Source organism: Lynx canadensis, chromosome D2 (genome assembly GCF_007474595.2).
Source record: "Lynx canadensis isolate LIC74 chromosome D2, mLynCan4.pri.v2, whole genome shotgun sequence".
NCBI classification, from domain to species: domain Eukaryota; kingdom Metazoa; phylum Chordata; class Mammalia; order Carnivora; family Felidae; genus Lynx; species Lynx canadensis.
The window spans coordinates 31,052,378-31,064,502 of record NC_044313.2 but is presented as its reverse complement, the minus strand read 5'-3'; the positions used below and the strand labels follow the sequence as shown (position 1 = coordinate 31,064,502).

General features: G+C 46.9%; 1 protein-coding gene across 1 annotated transcript in view; it reads right to left on the bottom strand.

The window, feature by feature from the left end:
* Positions 1 to 7,517, bottom strand: part of RRP12 (ribosomal RNA processing 12 homolog) — a 30,058-nt gene extending 22,541 nt beyond the window's left edge. The window contains exons 1-8 of the mRNA XM_030334752.1: positions 7,278 to 7,517; positions 6,485 to 6,714; positions 4,395 to 4,478; positions 3,130 to 3,206; positions 2,282 to 2,387; positions 1,945 to 2,061; positions 651 to 789; positions 429 to 556 (exon numbers count right to left, since the gene is read on the bottom strand). Of these exons, the coding sequence (XP_030190612.1) occupies positions 429 to 556; positions 651 to 789; positions 1,945 to 2,061; positions 2,282 to 2,387; positions 3,130 to 3,206; positions 4,395 to 4,478; positions 6,485 to 6,714; positions 7,278 to 7,416 (1,020 nt within the window). The 5' untranslated portion in view covers positions 7,417 to 7,517. The remainder of the gene's footprint in view (positions 1 to 428; positions 557 to 650; positions 790 to 1,944; positions 2,062 to 2,281; positions 2,388 to 3,129; positions 3,207 to 4,394; positions 4,479 to 6,484; positions 6,715 to 7,277) is intronic.
* Between the last annotated feature and the right edge of the window lie 4,608 nt (positions 7,518 to 12,125).

Here is a 12,125-nt window from a genome sequence, read left to right as displayed (position 1 = left end):
AAGATTAACAGAATTCTGCCAGCATGACAGAAATGCAGAGAATCGTTTTCTGCATCTTTAAAGCCACTATACGGACCTGTTAGTAAATAAGCAAAAGAAAGAAAAAAGAACCGCGATTGTGACTGAAACAGAGCTCAAGCCGGGAGAGGGCTGGCGCCGTACCAGCCTTACCACAGCTCTCCCTTCCCCTGACCTGCTCCCTGAGGCCAGCTCCCAACGGGACCAGGACCGTGAAGAGAGCCTGGTCTATCCGACACCAGCGATGGCTGGGGTCCTTGGTTGTAGGTAAGAGCAGGGTTGGCATGGGGAGACCCTAGGCCCTGCTTCTGGCCTGAGCAGCAAGTTCCCAAGCATCAGCACCAGGGGCCCAGGTCTGAAGCTAAGCCCCCCACCCCGGCATGCTCCTCTGGCTCCTGGGCTGAGCTCACCACATGGCTCAAGGTCATGACCCTGAGGAGAGTCTCGCTGCAGCTCTTCACCAGGCCTTCTGGGAAGCAGGGGAGCAGGTCCCTCAGCAGCGTCAGCAGGTGCAGCGTGGTGGTGGCCTCCTTGGAGCCTGGCACACAAGAGGGGGCTGAGCCTCCAGCCCACTCTCCGCGGCAAGCCCCGTCCTCCACCCCCGTCCACCCTGCTGTCAACCTGGTTCCCACCTCCAGACTTCTCAATCTCCTGGACGCAGAACTTGGCGGTGGAAATGGCAGCAGGATGATGGGCAGGGGCTTTTTCACCAAACATGAACTCGCTACCCTTGAGGATCGAGCACACTCCATGCTGGGCAGCTTTCCGGATCTGAGGGGCAAGGAAAAGGGGCTGGGGCTGGGGCCGGGTCAGCACTCAACCAGCAGCTTCGGTGCTTGTCACAACCAACCGACAAGCATTGATGGCATGCCTCCTACATGGCCGATGCTGTGCCCAGGCCTTCCTGTGCGCAGACTCCTGAGCTGGGGAATGAGACAAACCTCGGCTCCAATCCCCGCTCTCCCACTAACTCAGCAAACGGCCTTGAGCAAGCCAAACGCTTCATCTCTGAGCTTCAGTGTTCTCATCTTTGCTACAGGGATTCGCTTACTCAGCCAGTCACCCGGCAATACCAAGTGTGCATCAAGCCAGGCACTGTGCTCGGAGCTGGCAGTCTGGCTGTGACCGGAACAAACGACTCGCACTGTACTTGGGAGACAGAAAACAAACATACACCAGAAGGTAAAAGTACTTTGCAGACCACACAGCAAGGGTTGTTACTTTTTATAGAGTGGTCAGGAAAGTGTCACTGCAGTGAAGTGACATTTCAGCAGAGACCTGAGGAAAGTGAGGGAAAGAGCACCATGTACACACAGGGAAAGAGGCGTTAGCCTACCTGGGATGGTGTGCTGAGCACTGAGTGATCACGGACTGTTGCTACTATTATGTGCTCCCTGCCCTAAATTTCAGGAGGGAACGGAGTGGCTGACCACCATTTACTGAATGCCTGCTATAAGCCAGGAACCGCGCCAGCCTGAGAGGGACACTGGAGTCTCCACACGCCCTTGCAGCAAGGATGGTATTACTATCCCTACTCTACAGCTAGGAAACCGAGGCTGGGACGGGTTAAGTAACTTGCCCAAGACCACAGCACAAGTAGTAAATCCAGTGTCCAACTGAGGTTGTGGGACTCCAAAGCCCCACTCTGCCCCTTCCTGCCACTGCCGCTAAACTGGTCACTGACCAACGAGGCAGCAGAGACTCAGGAGGGCCGGACACTGAGCATCCCTCCTGTAGGACAAGGAACTGCCCCTCACGTTCTAGAGCTAAGCAAATAAGGCGTCAGAGGCAAAAAGTAGAACATCCAGGCGAGAAACCGGTCCTCAGGGCAACCTCCCCAATTCCATTCAGACAGACCAGCCCCAGCGCAGTTACCAGAGTGGCCACCGCCGCCCCCCCCATGTTCAGGGGGCCCAGCAGCCTCACCTTGGGCTTAGAGTGCACTGTGAAGCTCAGCAGGCCATGGTACACCTGCAGGGTCACAGGGTAGCTCCAGGCCTCCAGGTCCTGCTTCCTCAGAAGGGTGGCCAGGCAGGAGAGGACCTTGAAAGGAGAGTCAGAGTCTGTCAGCTTCACCCGCTTCAGCCAGGTGGGGAAAGAGCCCAGGTTTTCATCAATTCCAGAAAACTGCACGGGGATCCATCTGAGGTCCACATAGTGCCTATATCCTCCCCCTGCCGCCCCACCCAGGGAGTATCCAAGTTTCAGCCAAACCCGTGGGGCTCTGGAAGATGGCAGAGGGGAAACAGACCCAGACACTAACCCATCGGAGGGCAGAGGTGGAGCCAGTGCTGGCCTGAGCTGACATGATGTTCATGAAGGCTTTGGAGGTATCAGAAAACTTCTTAATGAGCACGGGGCTGGGCACACTGTGGGGAGAGAAGAGAAACGGTCGGAACCCCAAGGGGCCTCCTAAAGCAGCTGGTGCAGGCCCAGCCCGGGTCTGAAGGAGGAAGCTAGACAGGAGGCAGTGCCGGCCCAATAATTCAGCAAGTGAGCAGTTCAGTGTGCTTTCCATGGCACCTGAACTCCGCACCTCCGCACCTTCTTCACTACCCATTCTCTCTACCCACAAGGTGGGCCCTTACTAGCTCACCTCAATCCTCTCCTCACCTCCTCCCCTAACTGCAAGCCTCCAGGTATCCTGGTGCCAACATCCCAGCCCGTGCCTCTGGCCCCACTCACTGAGCAGGGCCACCCCCTTCCCAGGCACCAGCGCTCACACTCTGTGTACAACATCCCGAGCCACCCTGGGAGCCTCATCAGAATGCCACCTGATACTTAAGGTCCTAGTCTTTTTTTTTTGCTGAGAGAGAGAGAGAGAGAGAGCGCGCGCGTGCGCGCATGCGCATGCCCATGGGCACGAGCAGGAGAGGAACAGAGAGAGAGGGAGAGAGAATCTTAAGCAGGCTCCATGGCCTAGCACAGAGCCCGATGTGAGGCTCGATCCCATGAACCGTGAGGTCACAACCTGAACCAAAATCAAGAGTCAGACGCTGAGCCCCCCAGGCACCCCTCTTGTTCTTTTTAACAATTCCCTCATCCTGTTCCTCCTGCCTGCACTCCTTTCTCCGTAAGCGACTTGGGATTCAAACCAGAGCCAGAACTCACCGCTTCAGGACAAGGTTCAGCAGGTAAGCAACAGCAGCCAGAGACTCAGGGGACTCCACTGCCTCCATTGTTGTCATCTGAGGGCCAGACCACAGGGGATGAATGGGAAATGTGTAAGCTGGGGCAAATGGGGTGCTGAGGACACCGTATGCCCAGCAGAATGGTTCTGACCAAGAACACTGGTGTCAGAGGTTCAAATCCCAGCTTTGCCAGTGTGTGATTTAGGCTAGCAATTGAACCTTTCTGTGATTCAGGACCCTTATTTGTAAAATAGAGATAGTAAGTTGTGAGGTTTCACCGAATTAATATAAGTAAATCACAACATGCCTGGCACGTGATAGAAACCATACATTGCTATCTAATTTATTTCATTACTCTAGAGCAGGGGCTGGAAGGCTTTTTCTGTAAAGGGCCAGGTAATAAATACTTTAGGCTTTGCAGGCCATATATGGTCTCTGTTGTATATTCTTCTGTATTTGAGCAATCCTTTAAAAATGTAAAAACCATTCTTAGCTCTAAGGCTGTACAGAAACAGGCCATGGTTCAGGTTATTCCCATGGGCCGTAGTCTGCCAACTCCTATTCCAGCAGTGGTTCTCAAACTTTTACACCCTTAACATTTTTGGAGAATTCCCCAAAGAGGTTTTGTTTACATAGGTTATATTACTGATACTTACCATATTAAAAATTAGAAGTCAGAACATTTTAAAATACAAGCATACGCAAGCACAATTAGCTGTCAGAATAATATCATCAGGCAGGCTGTAACTTCCAGAAAACTCCACATTACACTCATGAAAGAATGAGATGAAAAGGCAAATCATGTTCTAATATTAGTATAGAAATAATTTTGATAGCCTGGCCCCACAAAAAGGTCTTGGCCCCCTAACCCTGCCCCACCCCTGGCCACACTTCACCAACAACCACCACCAGAGTAGTGGATTCTTGTTCTAGAATGACAGTGTAGCAAATAGCATCAGCCTTATCAAACCGCCTGGGAATGACAGCACTTTTGATGTGTGTTTTTTTTGTTATTTGTTTTTTGTTTGTTTGGTTAATCTCTCGGTCCAACATAGGGCTGAAACTCACGACCCGAGATCAAGAGTCGCATGCTCTTCTGGCTGAGCCAGCCAGATGCTCCTGAAGCACTTTCCCCTATTCAAGGATGTCCTGCTCCATCTCCACACACCAGGAGCACCCTTCTTCTCCCTACGGCTCGAGTCACCGGTTGTTGTGAACACCCATTCCCAAGTCACACCCACTCACCAGTGCAGCAAAGTACTCAGTCTCTGTCTCCTTCCCTCCCTGGGAGCGAATCACCTCAGTGACAGCGGCCAGAACAGCACAGATCTGCACGGGAGGGAGAAGGCACTTATGACATCTATTTAGATCTAAGCCTGTCCTGGGACTGGCCTCTTTTCCTTGCTCCCTCACAAACTGTTCTCCTGACAAAGCCTACAGGTAGACAAGACAAGAGGAGCTGCAATCAGAGCCAGGGGTACACACCATGAGGCCTAGCAAACAGGCAGACTCAGACATGTTTGCCAAAATTCCACCTCTAGGACTCGGGTCTCTTACAGGAACACCTGCAGAAAATTGCAAATGTTTATGTACAAGCGTGTTCACTGCAGCAACCAACTAGAATGATACAGTGGCCATCAACAGAGGATTAATAAAGTACTATCACTACATGGTAAATAATGATAGACTCAAATACTACACAACTACTGAAAAGAGGAAAACACTACATTAATTTAGAAATACTGTTCAGTGGGGAAAAAACTGCAGAACACGGCATATAAAGTATAATCAGGGGGCGGGCGCCTGGGTGGCTCAGCTGGTTGAGCATCCGACTTCAGCTCAGGTCATGATCTTGCGGTTCGTGAGTTCGAGCCCCGCGTCGGGCTCTCTGCTGTCAGTGCGGAGCCTGCTTCTGATCCTCTATCCCCCTCTCCCTCTCCACCTCCCCCACTTGTGTGCTTACTCACTCTCTCTCTCTCTCAAAAATAAATAAAGCCTTCAAAAAATAACAATAAAAATAAAATATGATCTGTAAACCTAACAAAATGTGGGTAAAAAATATACAAAAAAGTCTAGGACAGTAATGTTCACAAGAGGCTACTGAGCACTTGAAACATGGCTAGTGTGACTGAAGAACTGAATCTTTAATCTTAATGTTTTAATAAATTAAATTTCAAAATAAATATTTTAGTTATCGGAAAACACAGATTTAAAACAACTTAGATACATGGATCTACTTTTGCGTCTATAAGTTTTATGAAAGTATACATTTAGAACTTGGAAATATGAACCTACTTTTGTGATTGTAAATGTTAGGCCCAAATCAAGTACTTCCAAAGAAGGTTTAGCATCCAAATGGAGATGTAAGGGTAATATATACTCTAGATTTTGAAGACTTAATATGATAAAAATAATGCAAATCATCTCATTTTATTCTATTTTGTTTAATGTTTATTTATTTTTAAGAGAGAGGTGTGTGTGTGTGAGCAGTGAAGAGGCGTCGGGGGGAGGGGTGAGGGCGGGGGAGAGAGAGAGAACCCCAAGTTCAATGCGCGGTTCAAACCACAGGAGCATGACCCGAGCCGAAATCAAGAGTCAGGAGCTTAACCGATTGAGCTACCCAGGACCCCAAATCATTTCATTTTATATTGATTATATGGTGAAATGATAATACTTTACATATATTAACTGTATTATTAAGGTTAATTTCATTTGCTTCTTTTTACTTTCAACATGGCTACTAAAAAATTTACAATTAAGTGTTGTTGGACAGTGCTGGGCCAGGTAGATACATGATGACCATCAACAGTAACTACCACGAAGGAATTAAGTGGGGAAAACAACTTTCACATTTTATTCTACTCACTTCACTTTGGTACCATTTATAATTTTGACATCTTTCAATTTAAAGTGAATATAAATATGTATAATTTAAAAGTATTAACTAAAAACGACAAATAAAATGTAGCTCTTGTTAGATAAAACATTTCCTATCCATTGTTATTCAGCATTAATTTACTCAACAAATGTTTCTTGAAACTATTCCATGTAAAAAGTCCTGTGTTAGGTATAGTTGACAAGATAAGTATTTGGAATATATTTCTATCCTGAAGGACTTTACACTTAAGTAGGGGAGATGTTGTTGGACAAAAGCAGAAAGTGGAACCTGCCCTAGGAGAGCTAGTAAGTAGGGAACACACAGGGCAGGAGAGATGACGCATCATCCCAAAATACCAGCTGTCACCGGCAGCAGCCAGCCAGCACTGGAAGAAAATAAAGAGACTGAGTCTGACTCCTCCTCACCATCCCGAGTTCTCCTGAACCCTCCCCCCTACCTCCTTGTGGGCAGCCGAGTTGGACTCCCAGAAGCGTTGCACTTTGCTGAAGGTGACATTTGTGCAGTCGGAGAGGCCGCTCAGGAAGGTGGCCGAGGACTTCTCCGTGAGAGCGGGGGCCACCTCTTCTTCCATGGCCGTCTCAGGGGCTTCGCTTTTGCCCAGACGCAGGGACCCTGACTGCAGCTCATTATGCAACTTCACCGCATCAACTGTCAGGTCGCTTTTTCCTGAAAACCGGAGGCACGGGTGAGGCCCCCACTTCTAGCCGAACCTCCTTTTGGCTAGGATCCACCCATACGACAAAAACTAGCAGAGTCCAGTCCCCCAACTCGAGAGACTCATTCTGAACATGGCCTGCCTCATCAGCCCACCATAAGCCCGTAACTTAGCAAACCCAGATACGGAACCCTTCAGGTAAGTTTCTGCTCCCGCGTCCCGACGTTATAATATGCCGATGGGAGTCGACCGGGGTGGGGGACAACACGCAGGGGCTTGGGAAGTAAATGCACTTTGTGAAAGCGCTTTGTAAAGAGACACTCAAAGTTAATTATAGCCGAGTCCCAACTCTTGACGCCCGTGGAACCCTGGGCTAGTCATTTCCCTATTAAAGACTCAGTTTCCGCATCTGTCTAATGGGGAGAGTGGGCCTTTACTTCAGGCTACACATCCGACGTTCTAGGAGAAGAAAGGTTCAATGCCTGGACCCCGGAGCCTCCTGAGAGGCCCAGACCATCAGACCCAGGCCCGCTAAAATCCCGCCGCCAGCGCGCCGGGGTCCCGACCCCGCTACCTGAGGGCCGGCTGAAGAAGCGGCTACGGGCGGCCTGGCGGTGGCGGCAGATGGCAGGGTTGCTGTCGCTACTATGGCCTTTCTTCCAGCGTTTCAACTTGGCCGAGACACCGGAAGGCAACTTCCCAGAACGACCCATGTCTTCTAAACCCGGACCGGGATTAAAGCACCGGCTACCGGGACCCTGGAAACACGCGCAGGACCCACGTGGACCCGTAGACCGCTTCACTTCCTCTTTCTCTGACGTAACTTCCGGAGTTGCGTCTGTTACTATGGCAAGACAGTCAACATCCGGTTTTACAGTGCCTCCAGGCTCAGAATCCCTGAGCTGCTCAGAGAAGGTTGGTAGCTAGGGAGTCCCTGGGGCTTCTACTCCAGGGCCACGGTTCTCGGCCACCGGAGTGGGCCTTATAAAACTAGAATTCTTTTGCAGGTTAAAAAACAAACGTATATTTATATAATTTTTTTGTAATATCTAATTTCGAAAGTAACGCGCGGAAACAAATTTCTTTGAAAGAGTCAAAACCTGGCCAAACCAGAATGAGTGAAATCTTTTGTCCCCAAACGAGAAAAAAGCAGCCGGTGATGCTCTAAACCCAGTTAGTTATTTTCGTTTAGTACTGGGGATACCCAGTTGCTAAAACCACCTTCCCTCGTGGCAGCACTCAGTCCCCTCTCGTTATTCTCTTCTAATCCAATGTCAGAACCAGCAACCAATCCTGCATTGATTTCCACTCCCCTGCGACCCTCTCCAAAATCTTTTAGCTGGAACCCAAACCTTAAAAAGATACTTTCCTCCCTTGTCTTGGGGTGCAGCATTTCAAGATTCCTCCGGAATTCCCTCCCCCACTTCAAATCAACAAACCTGATTTTGTGAAACTATGACTGGATCCCGGTGAGTTTATTTTGTTGTTTTTAAGTAGTCTCACACCCAACGTGGGGCTTAAACTGACTACTCAGGACCCTGAGATTAGGGGTTGCACACTCTACCAACTGAGCCAGGTTGGTGCCTCCCAGGTGAGTTTTTTTGCTGATTAGGCTTTATGCATTCATTTTGCAAACATTTTTTAGCTCCCACTGAAAAAGACACTTCAATAAGTCAATCTTCCGAATGAAGCAGAAGTTGACAAAATTTTTGTATACAGCTTCTTTTGCCTGGTACAGTGTGAATTTTTCCCCTGGTTTTGGTCTAAATGTTTGGATCCCTGCAAACTCCATCTGTTGAAATCCTATCTCCCAAAGGCAATGGTGTTAGGGGAAATAACACCCCAAAGGTTGGACTTCGGGAAATATTTAAGTCATGATAGTGAAACCCTCTTAAATGGAATTTGGTGTCTCATTTTTTTTTAAATTTATTTTGAGAGAGAGTGTGTGTACACACAAGTGAGAGAGAGGCAGAGAAAGAGACAGAGAGAATCCCAAGGAGGCCCCATGCTTAGCACAGGGCAGGAGACCCAGGCACCCCTAGAATTGGTGTCTTACAAAAAGATTCAAGAGTGATCCCTAGCCCTTCCATCATGTGAAGACACAGCAAGAAGGAGCTGGCTATGAACCAAGAAATGGACCCTCACCCAACCATGCTGGCACTCTGACCTTGGACTTCCAGCCTCCAGAACTGTGAGAAATAAATTTCTGTTGCTTATAAACTATCAACCCTATGCTATTTTGGTATAGGAGCCTGAACAGACTAAAGACATCCTTTGTTCTTAAATATCCTTTTGCAAAATGGTTCTCACCGCTGATTGCAGCTGATCTGTAGCTTGTGAGGAACATAGATCCACCATATAAATTCCATGAAGACAAAAGTTTTGTCTTTGTCACTTCTTCTCCTAGGACCTGGAAGAGCGCCTGGAAAATAGTGTAGGCACTCAACAAATTACTGTTGAATGAACGAATGTGTGTGTTGTGGAGGAAAGAGGGAGGACTAAAATGGGCACAAGTTCAATAGGGTCTCAGGTCTTTCTTTTTAATGTTTATTTTATTTTGAGAAAGAGAGAGAGAGAGAGCAGGGGAGGGCCAGAGAGTGAGGGAGAGAGAGATTCCCAAGCAGGATCTGTGTTGATCAGCGGGGAGCTGGATCTCAGAAACCGTGAGTTCATGACGTGAGCTAAAATCAAGAGTCTGATGCTTAACCGACTGAGCCACCCAGGTGCCCCTCAGCTCAGGTCTTGACCTCAGGGTCATGAGTTCAAGCCCCACATTGTGTTCCATGCTGGGCATTGATTCAAGGATAAATGTAAATACCAATAACTGTAATTAGTCTTTACTTAGCCAAACTGAAATGGTCTTTGACCCCATAGATAGAAACACAAAGCTCAAAACGTACATTTCTGGGGGAGTTAAGAAGTACCAAAAGTTGAGCTTTGGTCCAAGAACCAAAGAACTAAGAATGGAGAGTAAAGGGAAGGCCAGGATGAAATTCATGAAACTGCAGTGTTGGAGCTAGAAGCAGACACCTGAGGGGTCATCAAGATCACAGGTCACAGGTCACATGCCAGTCAGGGTCAATACTTTTACTGCTCTGCAGTAAAGCAAGTACAATCCAGTGATGTTGATGTTCAAATGCCCTTTCTTTTACAAAGCAATAGTGAGATTAAATGGAAGGGTTTTTTTCTTTTTTTTTTTTTTTTTTACCCCAAACACTATGATTTTCCAAAATGAAGAGTCGACAAACTTTTGTCAGGTCTTCTTTTAAAAACAAGTTTATTGGGCGCCTGGGTGGCTCAGTTATTAAACATCTGGATTATGCTCAGGTCATGATCTCATGGTTCATGAGTTTGAGTCCCACATCATGTAAGCACAAGCCCCAATTTGGGTAATCTCATGCCCTGCCTCCAGTGAGCCCTGCTTCTCTCTCCCTCTCCCTCTCTCTCTGCCCCTCGTGGGATTTTGCTCTCTCTACCCCAGCTCACTTGCACTCTCTCTAGAAAAAAAAAAAAAAGTTTACTGATGTGTAAAATTCAAAATATCTGTAAGCCAATTTTCATTGGAATATCTGAGCCAACTCTTCATTTTGCCAAGTACAGAAAAGGTGAAGTGATTTGCACAAGTTTCCATGGCATGGTAGCTTATTTGATGAGACACAGAAGTAACCATAAAGGAAAAGTTGATAAACTAGAGTACACTAAACGTAAGAAATTCTGCTCACAAAAAAGACACCACAATGAGCACTAAGAGGCAAGCAGGAGTGAGAGAAGATATTTGCAATACATAAAACTAACAAAGTATGGCAGAGTATATAAAGAAATCCTACACATCTAAGAACAAGGCAGACAATCCAATAAGAATGGGCAAGAGACCTGAACAGGCACTTCACCAAAGTGAATATTCAAATGGCCAATTAACATATGGATGCTAATAACTGATGCTTAATCTCATTAATCAACAGAGAAATGCAAATTCAACCCACAATGAAGTGCTACTATGCACCTACCAGAATGGCTGAAATTAGAAAGACTAGCAATACTCAACATTGGTCAGGATGTGGAGCCACTGGCCACATATGCGACTGGAGGGAGGAGCAACTGATACGCCCACTTTTGTGTGGTGGTTTCTAGTAAAACTGAATGTATGCCTTTTCTGTAGTCCAATCCACTTCTGGGTATATACTCTACAGAGATGTATACTTATATGCGTAAAAGACATATGGTAATGTTCATAATAGCCAAATATTGGAAATGATGTCGTATACATCAACAGCAGAGTGGATAAATAAATTGTGCTATATTGGCATCATGAAATAATACAATATCCAACTGTATACAGTAATGAAAACAAGCAAACTACTGCCACATGCAACAGCATGTATGGTCTAAATTGAGAGAAAGACTCCAGACACACACGGAGGAACATTTTGCATGATCCCATTTAGAAGTTCAAAACCAGGCTTTGCTAATATACAGTATTAGAACTTGGGATAACAGTTACCATGGTGGGGGTAACTGAGAGTGGGCATACGGGGTTTGGTAATATTCTGATTTTTTTTTAATTTGTTAAATGTTTTTATTTATTTTTGAGACAGAGAGAGACAGAGCATGAGCAGGGGAGGGGCAGAGAGAGAGGGAGACACAGAATCGGAAGCAGGTTCCAGGCTCCGAGCTGTCAGCACAGAGCCCGACACGGGGCTCAAACTCATGGATTGTGAGATCAGGACCTGAGCCAAAGTCGGATGCTTAACTGACTGAGCCACCCAGGCGCCCCTGATTTTTTTGTATCAGAAGAGAATTTACATGAATGTCTTCACTGTGTCATAATTCATTATCTGTGCACTTATAATTTGTGCGCTCTTCTGTATGTATGTTATTCTTTTTTTCTTCTTTTTTTTAATTTTATTTTTTTTAATTTACATCCAAATTAGTTAGCATGTATATATGTATGTTATTCTTGATTGGTTTACTAAAAAATAGAAACTGCTCCTGGAATGCAGAGCAAAGAGAGCACAAAGACTGAGAAGGTGTCACTGCAGAGAAAATAACTCAGTGCTGACTCTGGGCCTGCACTTCCAGTCACGGGAGTTAATACATCACCTGCCCACAGAGGCCACTCCCGGGACACAGGCTGAGACCCGGCGGTAAGGCTGCGAAAAGGGAACTGGTGGCCTGAGGAGGAAAAGGAAACCGGGTTTGGAAACTGTTGTAAGCAACCTGGTGCTCATTACCAGGGGTCTAGATGTGGGGACAGTCACTGAGAGAAGACATAGAAAATGTTGGTTAAAGTCTGGTCTTACTTTACGCATGACGCTGAGCAGGGATTTAACCTCTCTGAGTGACCATTTCATATTCTGTAAAGTGGTGATAATACTGAACCCATCAGGCTACCCTGAGGATTCAATATAAAAGTGTGTGTTTA